Genomic DNA, 22201 nt, shown 5'->3' on the forward strand with positions numbered 1-22201 from the left:
TGGTCTTGTGACCGGAGGGTCGTGGGTTCGATTCCCAGACCTGAGGCCATGACTGAGGTTCCCCTGAGCAAGGCCCTTACCCTCAATTGCTCACAATTGGTGTCTGCCAAATGCCATAAAATGTAGGAACGAATAAAGTGTTTCTGAAGAGAAGACTTTGGTAATGTCAACAAAAGTCTCATAATTAATAATTTTGTTAACTGATTCTTAAACTTATGAAGCTCCATTTTCATGGAAAAGGTTTTTGCTATTTTCTTGACTGGCAATGAAAAATATATTTTCCATTGAGTGGAGTAATTATAAAAAGAGGTTAGTTAGACTGAATACATTATTAGCAGATGTGAATTATTTAAATTAACATACAGTTTTCCATATGTTATGGCATACCAATTCATATTTAATATAAACAATGTAATAGTTTTTGTTTTAAAATGATTATATCAGTTAGAAATTAGTAGTTCGTAATTAGGAGATATAGTGGGCTAATGTTTGTAGTCAAAATCCAATTTTGAGAAATTGATATTGAGATATTACAGTGAAATTTTTGTCACTGATTTTTTCTTTGCAGAGTGGAGATGATGAGGACTACAGAAGAATCTACACCAAGAAAATTAAGCCCAGGCTGAAGTCTGAGGACCTTGCAGAGGGAGTTGATGTTCGCACAGAACGTCACAGCAGCACCAGCAGTGATGGCAGCACCATTACTACCATTACTCGCCGCATCACAACTTACACTGTGGACATACCAGGTGGATCTGGCAAGCAGCAAATTGATATTTCAAGCCCAGAATTCAAATATGTTTCACAGCATGAACAATTAGAAGGAGGCTCTGCGCAGATCAGATTACCACATGACAGTGTTATAAGCAAGATTGGTACAGCAGAGGGAGGTGATATGGGAGAAGTTAGGTTCAGAGATCTAGAGGACCGGAGCTCAGGGCATGTCAAAACCACAATTACAAGAGGCACAGGGAGTGGGAAGGATTCAACATTTAATATGACTGACACTGGATCATGGGCAAAAGCACAAGGGGATATAGAGCATGAGGGTGTTTCAAAAAGCATGAGTGTTTTCACTAAAGACTTGGGTATAGGTATGGGATTAGAAAAAGATAGAAGTCATGTTAGCATAAGTGACCCTCTGTTGAAAGAAACTGGAACAGAACACGCATTTAACATTAGTATGAACAAAGGAGGTATAATTCCACACTCACATGAAATTTTTGTTTCTAGACCAGATACTGAAGCTGCGATAAAAGATTCAAATGTGAAAGGAGGAACTGAATTTGTTTCAATGTTTTCCACAAAAGTTGGAATACAGGACAGCACAACATTAGGAAAAGGCATAGAAACATCACATTCTGGTGACCCAAAGCTCTCAAAGCTAAGCACAAATGTAGAAGGGTTTACAGCAGAAGGCAAAATGAAAACACCAAGGGCAGATATTGCACCTCTGGATGTGTCAGTGCCAATGGGAACTGCTGGCTCAATTTCAAAAATTAAAAGCGATATGAAGATGCCATTTGGACATGAAGGTCTGAAAGTAGAAGGCCCTGGAGTACTCATTGTAAAAGGCTCAGATATCAAATGTGATGCAGATACCTCAGTAGCAAGAGCTGAAGAAAATGTAATAACATCTAAAGTAGTCATTAAGGGTGAAAAAGCTGATAATAAGGAACCTAAAGGAGGAATCAAGATGCCAGAAACCAAAGTGACATTAATTGGGAGCACTGATAGTGCAAAGTTGGACTTCCCTGGAGTAGATGTGAGTCCGTTCAAAGCTGTTGCTGACATAAGAGGACCAGCAGTAGATATCAGTACACCGCATACCGAAATTGAAGGACCTGACGGAAAAGTGAGGGGTCATCAATATAAGATGCACTCTATCACTGGTCCAAAGATCTCTATGCCTCATGTGGATTTTAACTGCAAAGATCCTAAAACGAAACTAAATGAGAGCTCTGATGTAGATGCAAGTTATCTGAAAACACATGACATAAAAATACCATCTGAAGGGGATATCAAAGCACATACAGTGGACATTAAAGGTCCAGAAATTGATATTCAGGGGCCTGAGTTTGGACTGAAGATGCCAAAAATGAAAACGCCTTCATTTGAGATAAAAGGCCTTAGGACTGATATTAAAAGCCCAGATATGAATGCCGAAGGACCAGAAGGAAAAATCAAAGGTCCCGAATTTAAAATACCAACCATATCTGGCCCAAAGATCTCCATGCCTGATGTAGACCTCAGTGTTAAGAGCCCTGAAGTAAAAACAGATGTAGATGTCTCATTTCCAATGACAGAAAGTGACATGAAAGTGACAAAAGCTGACATTGAGGGTCCAGATCCTCATATGGAAGGAACAGAGGGAGGGATTAAGATACCCAAAATGAAAATTCCTTCATTTGGAGGGAAAGGACCAAAGATGGAAGGCCCTGCTGTTGACATAAATCTGCCAGGAGACATTGTTGTTAAAGGACCCAAATATGACATTAAAACCCCTGGTATATATGTTGAAGGAGCAGGAGGAATTAACGTGAAAGGTCCAGATATGAATGTTGAAGGACCAGAAGGAAAAATCAAGGGGCCCAGATTCAAAGTACCCAGCATATCTGGTCCAAAGGTATCTATGCCTGATGTGGATTTCAATTTTAAGGGTGCTAAAGTCAAAACTGACGTAGACATCTCAGCTACAAAGCTTGAAGGTGACATAACAGTGCCAAAAGCTGAGATTGAATGTCCAGATGCACACGTTGAGAGACCAGATGGAGGTTTTAAGATACCCAAAATTAAAATGCCTTCATTTGGATTCAAGGGACCCAAGGTTGAAGGCCCAGATGTTGATATAAGTGTGCCAAAAGGTGACATTAATTTGAAAGGCCCCGAGATTGAGGTTAAAGGCCCAGATATGGATGTTGAAGGACCAGAAGGAAAAATCAAAGGTCCCAAATTCAAAGTGCCCGCCATATCTGGTCCAAAGCTCTCTATGCCTGATGTGGACTTAAACATTATGGGTCCTAAAGTGAAATCTGATGTAAATGTCTCTGTTCCAAAGATTGAAGGTGACGTGAAAGTCCCAAAGGTTGAATTTGAGGGTCCAGATGTTAAATTTGAGGGTCCAGAGGGAGGGTTTAAAATGCCTAAAATTAAAATGCCTGCATTTGGATTCAAGGAACCTAAAGCGGAAGTCACTGATGTTGACATAAATCTGCCAGAAGTAGACATTGATGTTAAAGCACCAAAGATTGATGTTAAAAGACCCAACATAGATGTTGAAGGACCAGAAGGAAAAATCAAGGGTGCCAAATTCAAAATGCCCACGATATCTGGTCCAAAGCTCTCCATGCCTGATATGGATTTCAACCTTAAAGGTCAGAAAGTAAAAGCTGATGTTGATGTCTCAGTTCCGAAGATTGAAGGTGACATAAAAGTACCGAAAGTTGATCTTGAGGGCCACGATGTTAAAATTGAGGGACCAGAGGGAGGACTTAAAATGCCTAAATTTAAAATGCCTGGATTTGGATCGAAGGGTGCCAAAGCGGAAGGCCCTGATGTTGACATAAAACTCCCAGCAGGAGAGATTGATGTTAAAGGACCAAAGTTGGACATTAAAAGCCCCGAAATAGATGTTGAAGGACCAGAGGGAAACATTAAGGGTCCCAAATTCAAAATGCCCACAATATCTGGGCCAAAGCTCTCCATGCCTGATGTGGATTTCAACCTTAAAGGTCCAAAAGTAAAAACAGATGTTGATGTCTCTGTTCCAAAGATTGAAGGTGACATAAAAGTGCCAAAAGTTGATATTGAGGGTCCAGATGTTAAAATTGAGGGAACGGAGGGAGGACTTAAAATGCCTAAATTTAAAATGCCTGGATTTGGATCGAAGGGTCCAAAAGCGGAAGGCCCTGATGTTGACATAAAACTCCCAGCAGGAGAGATTGATGTTAAAGGACCAAAGTTGGACATTAAAAGCCCCGAAATAGATGTTGAAGGACCAGAGGGAAACATTAAGGGTCCCAAATTCAAAATGCCCACAATATCTGGGCCAAAGCTCTCCATGCCTGATGTGGATTTCAACCTTAAAGGTCCAAAAGTAAAAACAGATGTTGATGTCTCTGTTCCAAAGATTGAAGGTGACATAAAAGTGCCAAAAGTTGATATTGAGGGTCCAGATGTTAAAATTGAGGGAACGGAGGGAGGACTTAAAATGCCTAAATTTAAAATGCCTGGATTTGGATCGAAGGGTCCAAAAGCGGAAGGCCCTGATGTTGACATAAAACTCCCAGCAGGAGAGATTGATGTTAAAGGACCAAAGTTGGACATTAAAAGCCCCGAAATAGATGTTGAAGGACCAGAGGGAAACATTAAGGGTCCCAAATTCAAAATGCCCACAATATCTGGGCCAAAGCTCTCCATGCCTGATGTGGATTTCAACCTTAAAGGTCCAAAAGTAAAAACAGATGTTGATGTCTCTGTTCCAAAGATTGAAGGTGACATAAAAGTGCCAAAAGTTGATATTGAGGGTCCAGATGTTAAAATTGAGGGAACGGAGGGAGGACTTAAAATGCCTAAATTTAAAATGCCTGGATTTGGATCGAAGGGTCCAAAAGCGGAAGGCCCTGATGTTGACATAAAACTCCCAGCAGGAGAGATTGATGTTAAAGGACCAAAGTTGGACATTAAAAGCCCCGAAATAGATGTTGAAGGACCAGAGGCAAACATTAAGGGTCCCAAATTCAAAATGCCCACAATATCTGGGCCAAAGCTCTCCATGCCTGATGTGGATTTCAACCTTAAAGGTCCAAAAGTAAAAACAGGTGTTGATGTTTCTGTTCCAAAGATTGAAGGCGACATAAAAGTGCCAAAAGTTGATATTGAGGGTCCAGATGTTAAAATTGAGGGACCGGAGGGAGGACTTAAAATGCCTAAATTTAAAATGCCTGGATTTGGATCGAAGAGTCCCAAAGCGGAAGGCCCTGATGTTGACATAAATCTTCCAGAAGGAGAGATTGATGTTAAAGGACCAAAGTTCGACATTAAAAGCCCCGAAATAGATGTGGAAGGACCAGAGGGAAAAATTAAGGGTCCCAAATTCAAAATGCCCACAATATCTGGGCCAAAGGTCTCCATGCCTGATGTGGATTTCAACCTTAAAGGTACAAAAGTAAAAACAGGTGTTGATGTCTCTGTTCCAAATATTGAAGGTGACATAAAAGTGCCAAAAGTTGATATTGAGGGTCCAGATGTTAAAATTGAGGGAACGGAGGGAGGACTTAAAATGCCTAAATTTAAAATGCCTGGATTTGGATCGAAGGGTCCAAAAGCGGAAGGCCCTGATGTTGACATAAAACTCCCAGCAGGAGAGATTGATGTTAAAGGACCAAAGTTGGACATTAAAAGCCCCGAAATAGATGTTGAAGGACCAGAGGGAAACATTAAGGGTCCCAAATTCAAAATGCCCACAATATCTGGGCCAAAGGTCTCCATGCCTGATGTGGATTTCAACCTTAAAGGTACAAAAGTAAAAACTGGTGTTGATGTCTCTGTTCCAAAGATTGAAGGCGACATAAAAGTGCCAAAAGTTGATATTGAGGGTCCAGATGTTAAAATTGAGGGACCGGAGGGAGGACTTAAAATGCCTAAATTTAAAATGCCTGGATTTGGATCGAAGAGTCCCAAAGCGGAAGGCCCTGATGTTGACATAAAACTCCCAGCAGGAGAGATTGATGTTAAAGGACCAAAGTTGGACATTAAAAGCCCCGAAATAGATGTTGAAGGACCAGAGGGAAACATTAAGGGTCCCAAATTCAAAATGCCCACAATATCTGGGCCAAAGCTCTCCATGCCTGATGTGGATTTCAACCTCAAAGGTCCTAAAGTTAAAACAGGTGTTGATGTCTCTGTTCCAAAGATTGAAGGCGACATGAAAGTGCCAAAAGTGGATATTGAGGGTCCAGATGTTAAAATTGAGGGACCGGAGGGAGGACTTAAAATGCCTAAATTTAAAATGCCTGGATTTGGATCGAAGGGTTCCAAAGCGGAAGGTCCTGCTGTTGACATAAATCTTCCAGAAGGAGAGATTGATGTTAAAGGACCAAAGTTGGACATTAAAAGCCCCGAAATAGATGTGGAAGGACCAGAGGGAAAAATTAAGGGTCCCAAATTCAAAATGCCCACAATATCTGGGCCAAAGGTCTCCATGCCTGATGTGGATTTCAACCTTAAAGGTACAAAAGTAAAAACTGGTGTTGATGTCTCTGTTCCAAAGATTGAAGGCGACATAAAAGTGCCAAAAGTTGATATTGAGGGTCCAGATGTTAAAATTGAGGGACCGGAGGGAGGACTTAAAATGCCTAAATTTAAAATGCCTGGATTTGGATCGAAGAGTCCCAAAGCGGAAGGCCCTGATGTTGACATAAAACTCCCAGCAGGAGAGATTGATGTTAAAGGACCAAAGTTGGACATTAAAAGCCCCGAAATAGATGTTGAAGGACCAGAGGGAAACATTAAGGGTCCCAAATTCAAAATGCCCACAATATCTGGGCCAAAGCTCTCCATGCCTGATGTGGATTTCAACCTCAAAGGTCCTAAAGTAAAAACAGGTGTTGATGTCTCTGTTCCAAAGATTGAAGGCGACATGAAAGTGCCAAAAGTGGATATTGAGGGTCCAGATGTTAAAATTGAGGGACCGGAGGGAGGACTTAAAATGCCTAAATTTAAAATGCCTGGATTTGGATCGAAGGGTTCCAAAGCGGAAGGTCCTGCTGTTGACATAAATCTTCCAGAAGGAGAGATTGATGTTAAAGGACCAAAGTTGGACATTAAAAGCCCCGAAATAGATGTGGAAGGACCAGAGGGAAAAATTAAGGGTCCCAAATTCAAAATGCCCACAATATCTGGGCCAAAGCTCTCCATGCCTGATGTGGATTTCAACCTTAAAGGTCCAAAAGTAAAAACTGGTGTTGATGTCTCTGTTCCAAAGATTGAAGGTGACATAAAAGTGCCAAAAGTTGATATTGAGTGCCCAGATGTTAAAATTGAGGGAACGGAGGGAGGACTTAAAATGCCTAAATTTAAAATGCCTGGATTTGGATCGAAGAGTCCCAAAGCGGAAGGCCCTGATGTTGACATAAAACTCCCAGCAGGAGAGATTGATGTTAAAGGACCAAAGTTGGACATTAAAAGCCCCGAAATAGATGTTGAAGGACCAGAGGGAAACATTAAGGGTCCCAAATTCAAAATGCCCACAATATCTGGGCCAAAGCTCTCCATGCCTGATGTGGATTTCAACCTCAAAGGTCCTAAAGTAAAAACAGGTGTTGATGTCTCTGTTCCAAAGATTGAAGGCGACATGAAAGTGCCAAAAGTGGATATTGAGGGTCCAGATGTTAAAATTGAGGGACCGGAGGGAGGACTTAAAATGCCTAAATTTAAAATGCCTGGATTTGGATCGAAGGGTTCCAAAGCGGAAGGTCCTGCTGTTGACATAAATCTTCCAGAAGGAGAGATTGATGTTAAAGGACCAAAGTTGGACATTAAAAGCCCCGAAATAGATGTGGAAGGACCAGAGGAAAAAATTAAGGGTCCCAAATTCAAAATGCCCACAATATCTGGGCCAAAGGTCTCCATGCCTGATGTGGATTTCAACCTTAAAGGTACAAAAGTAAAAACTGGTGTTGATGTCTCTGTTCCAAAGATTGAAGGCGACATAAAAGTGCCAAAAGTTGATATTGAGGGTCCAGATGTTAAAATTGAGGGACCGGAGGGAGGACTTAAAATGCCTAAATTTAAAATGCCTGGATTTGGATCGAAGGGTCCCAAAGCGGAAGGCCCTGATGTTGACATAAAACTCCCAGCAGGAGAGATTGATGTTAAAGGACCAAAGTTGGACATTAAAAGCCCCGAAATAGATGTTGAAGGACCAGAGGGAAACATTAAGGGTCCCAAATTCAAAATGCCCACAATATCTGGGCCAAAGCTCTCCATGCCTGATGTGGATTTCAACCTCAAAGGTCCTAAAGTAAAAACAGGTGTTGATGTCTCTGTTCCAAAGATTGAAGGCGACATGAAAGTGCCAAAAGTGGATATTGAGGGTCCAGATGTTAAAATTGAGGGACCGGAGGGAGGACTTAAAATGCCTAAATTTAAAATGCCTGGATTTGGATCGAAGGGTCCCAAAGCGGAAGGTCCTGCTGTTGACATAAATCTCCCAGAAGGAGAGATTGATGTTAAAGGACCAAAGTTGGACATTAAAAGCCCAGAAATAGATGTGGAAGGACCAGAGGGAAAAATTAAGGGTCCCAAATTCAAAATGCCCACAATATCTGGGCCAAAGCTCTCCATGCCTGATGTGGATTTCAACCTTAAAGGTCCAAAAGTAAAAACTGGTGTTGATGTCTCAGTTCCAAAGATTGAAGGTGACATAAAAGTGCCAAAAGTGGATATTGAGGGTCCAGATGTTAAAATTGAGGGACCGGAGGGAGGACTTAAAATGCCTAAATTTAAAATGCCTGGATTTGGATCGAAGGGTCCCAAAGTGGAAGGCCCTGATGTTGACATAAATCTTCCAGAAGGAGAGATTGATGTTAAAGGACCAAAGTTGGACATTAAAAGCCCTGAAATAGATGTTGAAGGACCAGAGGGAAAAATTAAGGGTCCCAAATTCAAAATGCCCACAATATCTGGGCCAAAGGTCTCCATGCCTGATGTGGATTTCAACCTTAAAGGTCCAAAAGTAAAAACAGGGGTTGATGTCTCTGTTCCAAAGATTGAAGGCGACATGAAAGTGCCAAAAGTGGATATTGAGGGTCCAGATGTTAAAATTGAGGGACCGGAGGGAGGACTTAAAATGCCTAAATTTAAAATGCCTGGATTTGGATCGAAGGGTCCCAAAGCGGAAGGTCCTGCTGTTGACATAAATCTCCCAGAAGGAGAGATTGATGTTAAAGGACCAAAGTTGGACATTAAAAGCCCAGAAATAGATGTGGAAGGACCAGAGGGAAAAATTAAGGGTCCCAAATTCAAAATGCCCACAATATCTGGGCCAAAGCTCTCCATGCCTGATGTGGATTTCAACCTTAAAGGCCCAAAAGTAAAAACAGGTGTTGATGTCTCAGTTCCAAAGATTGAAGGTGACATAAAAGTGCCAAAAGTTGATATTGAGGGTCCAGATGTTAAAATTGAGGGAACGGAGGGAGGTCTTAAAATGCCTAAATTTAAAATGCCTGGATTTGGATCGAAGGGTGCCAAAGCGGAAGGCCCTGATGTTGACATAAATCTCCCAGAAGGAGAGATTGATGTTAAAGGACCAAAGTTGGACATTAAAAGCCCCGAAATAGATGTGGAAGGACCTGAAGGAAAAATTAAGGGTCCCAAATTCAAAATGCCCACAATATCTGGGCCAAAGCTCTCCATGCCTGATGTAGATTTCAACCTTAAAGGTCCAAAAGTAAAAACAGGTGTTGATGTCTCTGTTCCAAAGATTGAAGGTGACATAAAAGTGCCAAAAGTTGATATTGAGTGTCCAGATGTTAAAATTGAGGGACCGGAGGGAGGACTTAAAATGCCTAAATTTAAAATGCCTGGATTTGGATCGAAGGGTCCCAAAGTGGAAGGCCCTGATGTTGACATAAATCTTCCAGAAGGAGAGATTGATGTTAAAGGACCAAAGTTGGACATTAAAAGCCCTGAAATAGATGTTGAAGGACCAGAGGGAAAAATTAAGGGTCCCAAATTCAAAATGCCCACAATATCTGGGCCAAAGGTCTCCATGCCTGATGTGGATTTCAACCTTAAAGGTCCAAAAGTAAAAACAGGGGTTGATGTCTCTGTTCCAAAGATTGAAGGTGACATAAAAGTGCCAAAAGTTGATATTGAGGGTCCAGATGTTAAAATTGAGGGACCAGAGGGAGGACTTAAAATGCCTAAATTTAAAATGCCTGGATTTGGATCGAAGGGTCCCAAAGTGGAAGGCCCTGATGTTGACATAAATCTCCCAGAAGGAGAGATTGATGTTAAAGGACCAAAGTTGGACATTACAAGCCCTGAAATAGATGTTGAAGGACCAGAGGGAAAAATTAAGGGTCCCAAATTCAAAATGCCCACAATATCTGGGCCAACGCTCTCCATGCCTGATGTTGATTTCAACCTTAAAGGTCCAAAAGTAAAAACTGGTGTTGATGTCTCAGTTCCAAAGATTGAAGGTGATATGAAAGTGCCAAAAGTTGATATTGAGGGTCTAGATATTAAAATTGAGGGACCAGAGGGAGGACTTAAAATGCCTAAAATTAAAATGCCTACATTTGGATTCAAGGGACCTAAAGGGGATGTCACTGACATTGACATAAATCTGCCAGAAGGAAACATTGATGTTAAAGGACCAAAGTTGGACATTAAAAGCCCCGAAATAGATGTTGAAGGACCAGAGGGAAAAATTAAGGGCCCTAAATTCAAAATGCCCAATATATCGGGTCCACAGACTTCTATGCCCGATGTAGATTTGAACATAAAAGGCCCTAAAATTAAAGGGAAATCTGATATTTCAGTTCCAAAGGTTGTGGATGACATATCTTTGACCATAACTGACAGTGAAACTCCAAAAATTGATCTTGATGTTCCTGATGCTAGTTTGAAGAAAACAAAATTCAAAATGCCAAAATTTGGATTTAAAGGTCCCAAGACAGATGTTATAGATACTGATGTTAAACTTCCAAGAGGAGAGAGTTTGGAAAGTAAAGGTTCAGAGGGAGGATTTAAGTTACCAAAATTTAAAATGCCAAGATTTGGTCTGAAATCACCTAAGACTGATTTACCAAGTATTGATATTAGTGTACCAGAAGGTGATGTAAACCCTGATGTGGATATCAACATTAAAGGTCCGAAAGTAAAATCTAATGTTGACGTCTCAGTTCCAAAGATTGAAGGTGACATGGAAGTGCCAAAAGTGGATATTGAGGGTCCAGATGTTAAAATTGAGGGACCGGAGGGAGGACTTAAAATGCCTAAATTTAAAATGCCTGGATTTGGATCGAAGGGTCCCAAAGCGGAAGGCCCTGATGTTGACATAAATCTCCCAGAAGGAGAGATTAATGTTAAAGGACCAAAGTTGGACATAACAAGCCCCGAAATAGATGTTGAAGGACCAGAAGGAAAAATTAAGGGTCCCAAATTCAAAATGCCCACAATATCTGGGCCAAAGCTCTCCATGCCTGATGTGGATTTCAACCTCAAAGGTCCAAAAGTTAAAACAGGTGTTGATGTCTCTGTTCCAAAGATTGAAGGGGACATAAAAGTGCCAAAAGTTGATATTGAGGGTCCAGATGTTAAAATTGAGGGACCGGAGGGAGGACTTAAAATGCCTAAATTTAAAATGCCTGGATTTGGATCGAAGGGTCCCAAAGCGGAAGGCCCTGATGTTGACATAAATCTTCCAGAAGGAGAGATTGATGTTAAAGGACCAAAGTTGGACATTACAAGCCCTGAAATAGATGTTGAAGGACCAGAGGGAAAAATTAAGGGTCCCAAATTCAAAATGCCCACAATATCTGGGCCAAAGCTCTCCATGCCTGATGTGGATTTCAACCTTAAAGGTCCAAAAGTAAAAACAGGTGTTGATGTCTCTGTTCCAAAGATTGAAGGGGACATAAAAGTGCCAAAAGTTGATATTGAGGGTCCAGATGTTAAAATTGAGGGACCGGAGGGAGGACTTAAAATGCCTAAATTTAAAATGCCTGGATTTGGATCGAAGGGTCCCAAAGCGGAAGGCCCTGATGTTGACATAAATCTTCCAGAAGGAGAGATTGATGTTAAAGGACCAAAGTTGGACATTACAAGCCCTGAAATAGATGTTGAAGGACCAGAGGGAAAAATTAAGGGTCCCAAATTCAAAATGCCCACAATATCTGGGCCAAAGCTCTCCATGCCTGATGTGGATTTCAACCTTAAAGGTCCAAAAGTAAAAACAGGTGTTGATGTCTCTGTTCCAAAGATTGAAGGCGACATAAAAGTGCCAAAAGTTGATATTGAGGGTCCAGATGTTAAAATTGAGGGACCAGAGGGAGGACTTAAAATGCCTAAATTTAAAATGCCTGGATTTGGATCGAAGGGTCCCAAAGCGGAAGGCCCTGATGTTGACATAAATCTTCCAGAAGGAGAGATTGATATTAAAGGACCAAAGTTGGACATTACATGCCCTGAAATAGATGTTGAAGGACCAGAGGGAAAAATTAAGGGTCCCAAATTCAAAATGCCCACAATATCTGGGCCAAAGCTCTCCATGCCTGATGTGGATTTCAACCTTAAAGGTCCAAAATTAAAATCTGATGTTGACGTCTCTGTTCCAAAAATGGAAGGTGACATAAAAGTGCCAAAAGTTGATCTTGAGGGACCAGATGTTAAAATTAAGGGACCGGAGGGAGGACTTAAAATGCCTAAATTTAAAATGCCTTCCTTTGGATTCAAGGGACCAAAAGTGGAAAGCCCTGATGTTGACATGAGTCTACCAGGAGGAGACATTGATGTCAAAGGACCAAAGATAGACCTTAAGGGCCCCGATATAGATGTTGAAGGACCAGAAGGAAAAATTAAGGGTCCCAAATTCAAAATGCCTACAATATCTGGGCCACAGCTCTCAATGCCTGATGTGGATTTCAACCTTAAAGGTCCAAAATTAAAATCTGATTTTGACGTCTCTGTTCCAAAGATAGAAGGTGACATAAAAGTGCCAAAAGTTGATCTTGAGGGACCAGATATTAAAATTGAGGGACCAGAGGGAGGACTTAAGATGCCTAAATTTAAAATGCCTGGATTTGGATTCAAGGGACCCAAAATGGAAGTCCCTGATGTTGACATGAGTCTACCAGAAGGAGACATTGATGTCAAAGGACCAAAGATAGACCTTAAGAGCCCCGATATAGATGTTGAAGGACCAGAAGGAAAAATTAAGGGTCCCAAATTCAAAATGCCCACAATATCTGGGCCAAAGCTCTCCATGCCTGATGTGGATTTCAACATTAAAGGTCCAAAATTAAAATCTGATGTTGACCTCTCAGTTCCAAAGATTGAAGGTGACATAAAAGTGCCAAAAGTTGATATTGAGGGTCCAGATGTTAAAATTGAGGGACCAGATGGAGGACTTAAAATGCCTAAATTTAAAATGCCTGGATTTGGATTTAAGGGACCCAAGGGGGAATGCCCTGATGTTGACATGAGTCTACCAGAAGGAGATATTGATGTTAAAGTACCAAAGTTGGACATTAAAAGCCCCGAAATAGACGTTGAAGGACCAGAAGGAAAAATCAAGGGTCCCAAATTCAAAATGCCCACAATATCTGGGCCAAAGCTCTCCATGCCTGATGTGGATTTCAACATTAAAGGTCCAAAATTAAAATCTGATGTTGACGTCTCAGTTCCAAAGATTGAAGGTGGCATAAAAGTGCCAAAAGTTGATCTTGAGGGACCAGATGTTAAAATTGAGGGACCAGAGGGAGGACTTAAGATGCCTAAATTTAAAATGCCTGGATTTGGATTCAAGGGACCCAAAATGGAAGGCCCTGATGTTGACATGAGTCTACCAGGAGGAGACATTGATGTCAAAGGACCAAAGATAGACCTTAAGAGCCCCGATATAGATGTTGAAGGACCAGAAGGAAAAATTAAGGGTCCCAAATTCAAAATGCCCACAATATCTGGGCCAAAGCTCTCCATGCCTGATGTGGATTTCAACATTAAAGGTCCAAAATTAAAATCTGATGTTGACCTCTCAGTTCCAAAGATTGAAGGTGACATAAAAGTGCCAAAAGTTGATCTTGAGGGACCAGATGTTAAAATTGAGGGACCAGAGGGAGGACTTAAGATGCCTAAATTTAAAATGCCTGGATTTGGATTCAAGGGACCCAAAATGGAAGGCCCTGATGTTGACATGAGTCTACCAGGAGGAGACATTGATGTCAAAGGACCAAAGATAGACCTTAAGAGCCCTGATATAGATGTTGAAGGACCAGAAGGAAAAATTAAGGGTCCCAAATTCAAAATGCCCACAATATCTGGGCCAAAGCTCTCCATGCCTGATGTGGATTTCAACCTTAAAGGTCCAAAAGTAAAAACAGGTGTTGATGTGTCTGTTCCAAAAATTGAAGGTGACATAAAAGTGCCAAAAGTTGATATTGAGGGTCCAGATGTTAAAATTGAGGGACCAGATGGAGGACTTAAAATGCCTAAATTTAAAATGCCTGGATTTGGATTTAAGGGACCCAAGGGGGAATGCCCTGATGTTGACATGAGTCTACCAGAAGGAGATATTGATGTTAAAGCACCAAAGTTGGACATTAAAAGCCCCGAAATAGACGTTGAAGGACCAGAAGGAAAAATCAAGGGTCCCAAATTCAAAATGCCCACAATATCTGGGCCAAAGCTCTCCATGCCTGATGTGGATTTCAACATTAAAGGTCCAAAATTAAAATCTGATTTTGACGTCTCAGTTCCAAAGATTGAAGGTGGCATAAAAGTGCCAAAAGTTGATCTTGAGGGTCCAGATGTTAAAATTGAGGGACCAGAAGGAGGTCTTAAAATGCCTAAATTTAGAATGCCTTCATTTGGATTTAAGGGACCCAAAGGGGAAGGCCCTGATGTTGACATAAATCTCCCAGAAGGAGATATTGATGTTAAAGGACCAAAGTTGGACATTATAAGCCCTGAAATAGATGTTGAAGGACCAGAAGGAAAAATCAAGGGTCCCAAATTCAAAATGCCTACAATATCTGGGCCACACCTCTCAATGCCTGATGTGGATTTCAACCTTAAAGGTCCAAAATTAAAATCTGATTTTGACATCTCTGTTCCAAAGATGGAAGGTGACATAAAAGTGCCAAAAGTTGATTTTGAGGGACCAGATGTTAAAATTGAGGGACCAGAGGGAGGACTTAAGATGCCTAAATTTAAAATGCCTGGATTTGGATTCAAGGGACCCAAAATGGAAGGCCCTGATGTTGACATGAGTCTACCAGGAGGAGACATTGATGTCAAAGGACCAAAGATAGACCTTAAGAGCCCCGATATAGATGTTGAAGGACCAGAAGGAAAAATTAAGGGTCCCAAATTCAAAATGCCCACAATATCTGGGCCAAAGCTCTCCATGCCTGATGTGGATTTCAACATTAAAGGTCCAAAATTAAAATCTGATGTTGACCTCTCAGTTCCAAAGATTGAAGGTGACATAAAAGTGCCAAAAGTTGATCTTGAGGGACCAGATGTTAAAATTGAGGGACCAGAGGGAGGACTTAAGATGCCTAAATTTAAAATGCCTGGATTTGGATTCAAGGGACCCAAAATGGAAGGCCCTGATGTTGACATGAGTCTACCAGGAGGAGACATTGATGTCAAAGGACCAAAGATAGACCTTAAGAGCCCTGATATAGATGTTGAAGGACCAGAAGGAAAAATTAAGGGTCCCAAATTCAAAATGCCCACAATATCTGGGCCAAAGCTCTCCATGCCTGATGTGGATTTCAACCTTAAAGGTCCAAAAGTAAAAACAGGTGTTGATGTGTCTGTTCCAAAAATTGAAGGTGACATAAAAGTGCCAAAAGTTGATATTGAGGGTCCAGATGTTAAAATTGAGGGACCAGATGGAGGACTTAAAATGCCTAAATTTAAAATGCCTGGATTTGGATTTAAGGGACCCAAGGGGGAATGCCCTGATGTTGACATGAGTCTACCAGAAGGAGATATTGATGTTAAAGGACCAAAGTTGGACATTAAAAGCCCCGAAATAGACGTTGAAGGACCAGAAGGAAAAATCAAGGGTCCCAAATTCAAAATGCCCACAATATCTGGGCCAAAGCTCTCCATGCCTGATGTGGATTTCAACATTAAAGGTCCAAAATTAAAATCTGATTTTGACGTCTCAGTTCCAAAGATTGAAGGTGGCATAAAAGTGCCAAAAGTTGATCTTGAGGGTCCAGATGTTAAAATTGAGGGACCAGAAGGAGGTCTTAAAATGCCTAAATTTAGAATGCCTTCATTTGGATTTAAGGGACCCAAAGGGGAAGGCCCTGATGTTGACATAAATCTCCCAGAAGGAGATATTGATGTTAAAGGACCAAAGTTGGACATTAAAAGCCCTGAAATAGATGTTGAAGGACCAGAAGGAAAAATCAAGGGTCCCAAATTCAAAATGCCTACAATATCTGGGCCACACCTCTCAATGCCTGATGTGGATTTCAACCTTAAAGGTCCAAAATTAAAATCTGATTTTGACGTCTCTGTTCCAAAGATGGAAGGTGACATAAAAGTGCCAAAAGTTGATTTTGAGGGACCAGATGTTAAAATTGAGGGACCAGAGGGAGGACTTAAGATGCCTAAATTTAAAATGCCTGGATTTGGATTCAAGGGACCCAAAATGGAAGGCCCTGATGTTGACATGAGTCTACCAGGAGGAGACATTGATGTCAAAGGACCAAAGATAGACCTTAAGAGCCCCGATATAGATGTTGAAGGACCAGAAGGAAAAATTAAGGGTCCCAAATTCAAAATGCCCATAATATCTGGTCCAAAGCTCTCCATGCCTGATGTGGATTTCAACATTAAAGGTCCAAAATTAAAATCTGATGTTGACCTCTCAGTTCCAAAGATTGAAGGTGACATAAAAGTGCCAAAAGTTGATCTTGAGGGACCCGATGTTAAAATTGAGGGACCAGAGGGAGGACTTAAGATGCCTAAATTTAAAATGCCTGGATTTGGATTCAAGGGACCCAAAATGGAAGGCCCTGATGTTGACATGAGTCTACCAGGAGGCGACATTGATGTCAAAGGACCAAAGATAGACCTTAAGAGCCCCGATATAGATGTTGAAGGACCAGAAGGAAAAATCAAGGGTCCCAAATTCAAAATGCCCACAATATCTGGGCCAAAGCTCTCCATGCCTGATGTGGATTTCAACCTTAAAGGTCCAAAAGTAAAAACAGGTGTTGATGTGTCTGTTCCAAAAATTGAAGGTGACATAAAAGTGCCAAAAGTTGATATTGAGGGTCCAGATGTTAAAATTGAGGGACCAGAGGGAGGACTTAAAATGCCTAAATTTAAAATGCCTGGATTTGGATTTAAGGGACCCAAGGGGGAATGCCCTGATGTTGACATAAATCTCCCAGAAGGAGATATTGATGTTAAAGGACCAAAGTTGGACATTAAAAGCCCCGAAATAGACGTTGAAGGACCAGAAGGAAAAATCAAGGGTCCCAAATTCAAAATGCCCACAATATCTGGGCCAAAGGTCTCCATGCCTGATGTGGATTTCAACCTTAAAGGTCCAAAAGTAAAAACAGGTGTTGATGTCTCTGTTCCAAAGATTGAAGGTGACATAAAAGTGCCAAAAGTTGATCTTGAGGGACCAGATGTTAAAATTGAGGGACCAGAGGGAGGACTTAAGATGCCTAAATTTAAAATGCCTGGATTTGGATTTAAGGGACCCAAAATGGAAGGCCCTGATGTTGACATGAGTCTACCAGGAGGCGACATTGATGTCAAAGGACCAAAGATAGACCTTAAGAGCCCCGATATAGATGTTGAAGGACCAGAAGGAAAAATCAAGGGTCCCAAATTCAAAATGCCCACAATATCTGGGCCAAAGCTCTCCATGCCTGATGTGGATTTCAACCTTAAAGGTCCAAAAGTAAAAACAGGTGTTGATGTCTCTGTTCCAAAAATTGAAGGTGACATAAAAGTGCCAAAAGTTGATATTGAGGGTCCAGATGTTAAAATTGAGGGACCGGAGGGAGGACTTAAAATGCCTAAATTTAAAATGCCTGGATTTGGATTTAAGGGACCCAAGGGGGAATGCCCTGATGTTGACATAAATCTCCCAGAAGGAGATATTGATGTTAAAGGACCAAAGTTGGACATTAAAAGCCCCGATATAGACGTTGAAGGACCAGAAGGAAAAATCAAGGGTCCCAAATTCAAAATGCCCACAATGTCTGGGCCACAGCTCTCCATGCCTGATGTGGACTTCAACCTTAAAGGTCCAAAATTAAAATCTGATTTTGACGTCTCTGTTCCAAAGATGGAAGGTGACATAAAATTGCCAAAAGTTGATCTTGAAGGTCCAGATGTTAAAATTGAGGGACCAGAGGGAGGACTTAAGATGCCTAAATTTAAAATGCCTGGATTTGGATTCAAGGGACCCAAAATGGAAGGCCCTGATGTTGACATGTGTCTACCAGAAGGAGACATTGATGTCAAAGGACCAAAGATAGACCTTAAGAGCCCCGATATAGATGTTGAAGGACCAGAAGGAAAAATTAAGGGTCCCAAATTCAAAATGCCCACAATATCTGGGCCAAAGCTCTCCATGCCTGATGTGGATTTCAACATTAAAGGTCCAAAATTAAAATCTGATGTTGACGTCTCTGTTCCAAAGATTGAAGGTGACATAAAAGTGCCAAAAGTTGATCTTGAGGGACCAGATGTTAAAATTGAGGGACCAGAGGGAGGACTTAAGATGCCTAAATTTAAAATGCCTGGATTTGGATTCAAGGGACCCAAAATGGAAGGCCCTGATGTTGACATGAGTCTACCAGGAGGAGACATTGATGTCAAAGGACCAAAGATAGACCTTAAGAGCCCTGATATAGATGTTGAAGGACCAGAAGGAAAAATCAAGGGTCCCAAATTCAAAATGCCCACAATATCTGGTCCAAAGCTCTCCATGCCTGATGTGGATTTCAACCTTAAAGGTCCAAAAGTAAAAACAGGTGTTGATGTCTCTGTTCCAAAGATTGAAGGCGACATAAAAGTGCCAAAAGTTGATATTGAGGGTCCAGATGTTAAAATTGAGGGACCGGAGGGAGGACTTAAAATGCCTAAATTTAAAATGCCTGGATTTGGATCGAAGGGTCTCAAAGCGGAAGGCCCTGATGTTGACATAAATCTCCCAGAAGGAGAGATTGATGTTAAAGGACCAAAGTTCGACATTAAAAGCCCCGAAATAGATGTTGAAGGACCAGAGGGAAAAATTAAGGGTCCCAAATTCAAAATGCCCACAATTTCTGGGCCAAAGCTCTCCATGCCTGATGTGGATTTCAACCTTAAAGGTCCAAAAGTAAAAACAGGTGTTGATGTCTCTGTTCCAAAGATTGAAGGTGACATAAAAGTGCCAAAAGTTGATATTGAGGGTCCAGATGTTAAAATTGAGGGAACGGAGGGAGGACTTAAAATGCCTAAATTTAAAATGCCTGGATTTGGATCGAAGGGTCCCAAAGCGGAAGGCCCTGATGTTGACATAAATCTTCCAGAAGGAGAAATTGATGTTAAAGGACCAAAGTTGGACATTAAATGCCCTGAAATAGATGTGGAAGGACCAGAGGGAAAAATTAAGGGTTCCAAATTCAGCATGCCCAGCATTTCTGGGCCAAAGGTCTCCATGCCTGATATGGACTTCAACATTAAGGGTCCTAAAGTGAAGTCTGGTGCAGCAATCTCCCTACCTGATGTAGATATGAATATTAAGGGTTCTAAAGTTAAATCTGATGTAGATGTCTCTGTTCCAAAGATTGAAGGTGATTTTACAGTGCCAGAAGTTGCCATTAAGTCTGCAGATATTGATATTGAGGGGCCTGCAGGTGGTTTGAAGATGCCTAAAATTAAAGCAATGTCATTTGGATCCAAGTCACCTAAGATGGAAGGCGCTGATGTTGATGTTAATCTTTCTGAAGACACTAAAATTAAAGCTCCCAAAATTAATGTCAAGAGTACTCCTTTTGATTCTAATCTTGAAAGTCCTCAAATGGACACAAATTTAAAGGCAAAGAAGGGGAAATTCAAATTGCCAAAGGTGAAAAGTAAATTGAAAACTGACCTTAATGTTGATCCTAAAACTGATTTGACATTAGACACAGACTCACCTGACCTACACTTGAAAGGACCTAAGGTAAAGAAGACACTGTTTGGAAAACTACATTTTCCAGATGTTGAATTTGACATTAAATCCCCAAAAGATAAAGGTGCTGGCTCAGTATCTATAACTTCAAAATCACCCGCAAAACAGGCAGATGTAGGTATGGATATTAAAACACCAACTATGAGCACTGAAGACCCAGATGTCAAAGCAAAAAAAGCCAAAATCAAAGCTTCAGATGTTTATTTAGAAGGTCGTGGCTTAAAAGTTAAGGGCAGTACTGATTCTTCAACAGGAGCTACAAGTCAGGGCATCAAAGTTTCTGTTCCAGAGTTTAGTTTGAAGGACACTGAAACAAAGGAAAGCTTTAGAGGTACAGAAGGTGTTAAAATTGTGGGAGATATTCAAGATATGGAATTGAAGATTCCAACTCAAAAGATTAAAGGGCTGCATGGAAGTACTTCAACTGAGAAAAGTGGAGAAACTGGAGAGAGTACTAATTTAACAGCATCTGGTTCAGTTGAATATACTGAGGGCAATATATCCTTTCCAAAGATCAAGGTACCAAAGTTTGGAATTGCTTTACCGAAGGTAGAGGGGAGGGAAATGGATGCAGATGTTGATTCAGGAGAATTAACTGCTAGTGGTAATGTTAGTTCACAAAGTCAAGACATGCAGTGTCCTAGCACTACTTTGAAAAGCAGCGGTGGGAAAATCAAAGTAAAAAAGCCACGATTTTTTGGCAAGTCTAAAATCAAGGGTGAAAGTTCATCTGATCATACCCTTCAGGGACCTGAAATTGAAGTTGGTGAGGGGGGTGCTAAAGTGTGTAAAGGATTAAGTGTGAGTTCTGGAGAATTGGAGGGGGGTTCTTCTGGATTAAAACTTTCACCCAAGAGTAAATCAGCTTCACTTGATCTTTATAAAAAATCAAGGCCTCGTTCTTCCTCATTGAGCGATGAAGGAGAACTTGCTTCTCCGCTTTCCATTGAAGGGCATTTACAAACAGAGGGTGGTAATATTTCAATGGATGCTGGTGGAGCTAAGGCAAAAGGCAAAAAAGGAAAGTTGAAGTTTGGCACATTTGGTGGGTTTGGTTCAAAGTCCAAGGGTTCATATGAAGTGACACTTGGAGATGATAGTGAAGCAAGGGTGGAAGGTGCTAGTGGAATTACTCTTCCATCAAAGAAGTCCAGAGTGTCATCAACTTCTAGCAGTGATAGTGGTTCAAAAAGTGGTTTTCGTTTCCCAAAGGTTGAACTTGCTGTTTCATCAAAAAAATAATGCATTGTGATACTGTTAAGGGGCACTAATATTCTATCGATTCTATGTGCTATTTATATAGCTACGCCTCCTTTAACTACAGAATTATACACTGCCATGATGCTAGATGCTACTTTTGATGCAATTCTCTTTTGAATAATTAATAATTATCCTTTAATTTTGCTGGGGTACATGTTAAGTCTTTTAAAATCACAATTTAACTGTAAATAAGATAAATCTGTATCTGTAATTTTAACTGTCATTTGTAAATAAAACTTTATTGGGCCTGCTATCACATTTTATATTCAGTTTAATGCCCAATGTTTAGTGGAAATTAAATATCTGCATCTGGTTTTAAACAATTTTATGATATGATTATATTTTTTTATGATTAACCTTTATTGGGAAGGGTTTAGTATACATCTGTCACAAATAATGCCTCGATTGTTACACATACAAATATATTTACAGTTTTCAGAAATAAAGACGTTATTATTTTGAAGCCTCAAGTAAAGTGCTGTATAATACTTACAAAAATCTGTATATCACATAGCATTCAAATGTCAGTATATATTTTAGGCCTGTACAAAATGTAAATAATTGCTGATACTATACCCAAGAGGCATGGCTTTTGGTATATGATATCATGATGCATACAAATAATACCCATAAGTATTTATCTCATCAGACTTTTATACTGACACACATTTTTAACAAAGAAAACCTTCCGCATGCTCACAGAGAAAATGGTTTATCAACTAAAATATTTTGACATTTCACTACCATATTTCTAATATCCCTCTCACCCCTCTCACTCACATCATTTTCTACACAGAATAGGGCAACCCCCATGTGGGACACTTACATTACACAATTCTAAGCTGTTATGTATTTTTGTTTTCTGTGTCAGCTGCAAAATAATTTTAATAAAGTGTTCAATTCTTAGTGTGTATGTGTGTTCTATATATACAAAGGTTCTCTTAGAATTTGAAGTTACCAAATATTCATACTATTTTGAAAACAATAACATTATAATGGAGAAACATG

The 22201-nt window shown here is 40.5% G+C and overlaps 1 protein-coding gene across 3 annotated transcripts in view; it reads left to right on the plus strand.

Moving 5' to 3' along the window:
* Positions 1–22099, plus strand: part of ahnak (AHNAK nucleoprotein) — a 33396-nt gene extending 11297 nt beyond the window's left edge. Inside the window, exons 6-7 of one of the 3 annotated variants that reach the window (XM_077021701.1) lie at positions 569–14138; positions 14853–22099. In XM_077021701.1, coding sequence (XP_076877816.1) covers positions 569–14138; positions 14853–21175 — 19893 coding nt within the window. In that variant the 3' untranslated portion in view covers positions 21176–22099. Of the gene's footprint in view, positions 1–568 lie in introns of all 3 variants that reach the window. The other 2 variants (XM_077021700.1, XM_077021699.1) reach the window with 2 other exon arrangements.
* The last annotated feature ends 102 nt before the right edge of the window (positions 22100–22201 follow it).

This window comes from Brachyhypopomus gauderio, chromosome 11, assembly GCF_052324685.1.
Source record: "Brachyhypopomus gauderio isolate BG-103 chromosome 11, BGAUD_0.2, whole genome shotgun sequence".
Classification (NCBI taxonomy): domain Eukaryota; kingdom Metazoa; phylum Chordata; class Actinopteri; order Gymnotiformes; family Hypopomidae; genus Brachyhypopomus; species Brachyhypopomus gauderio.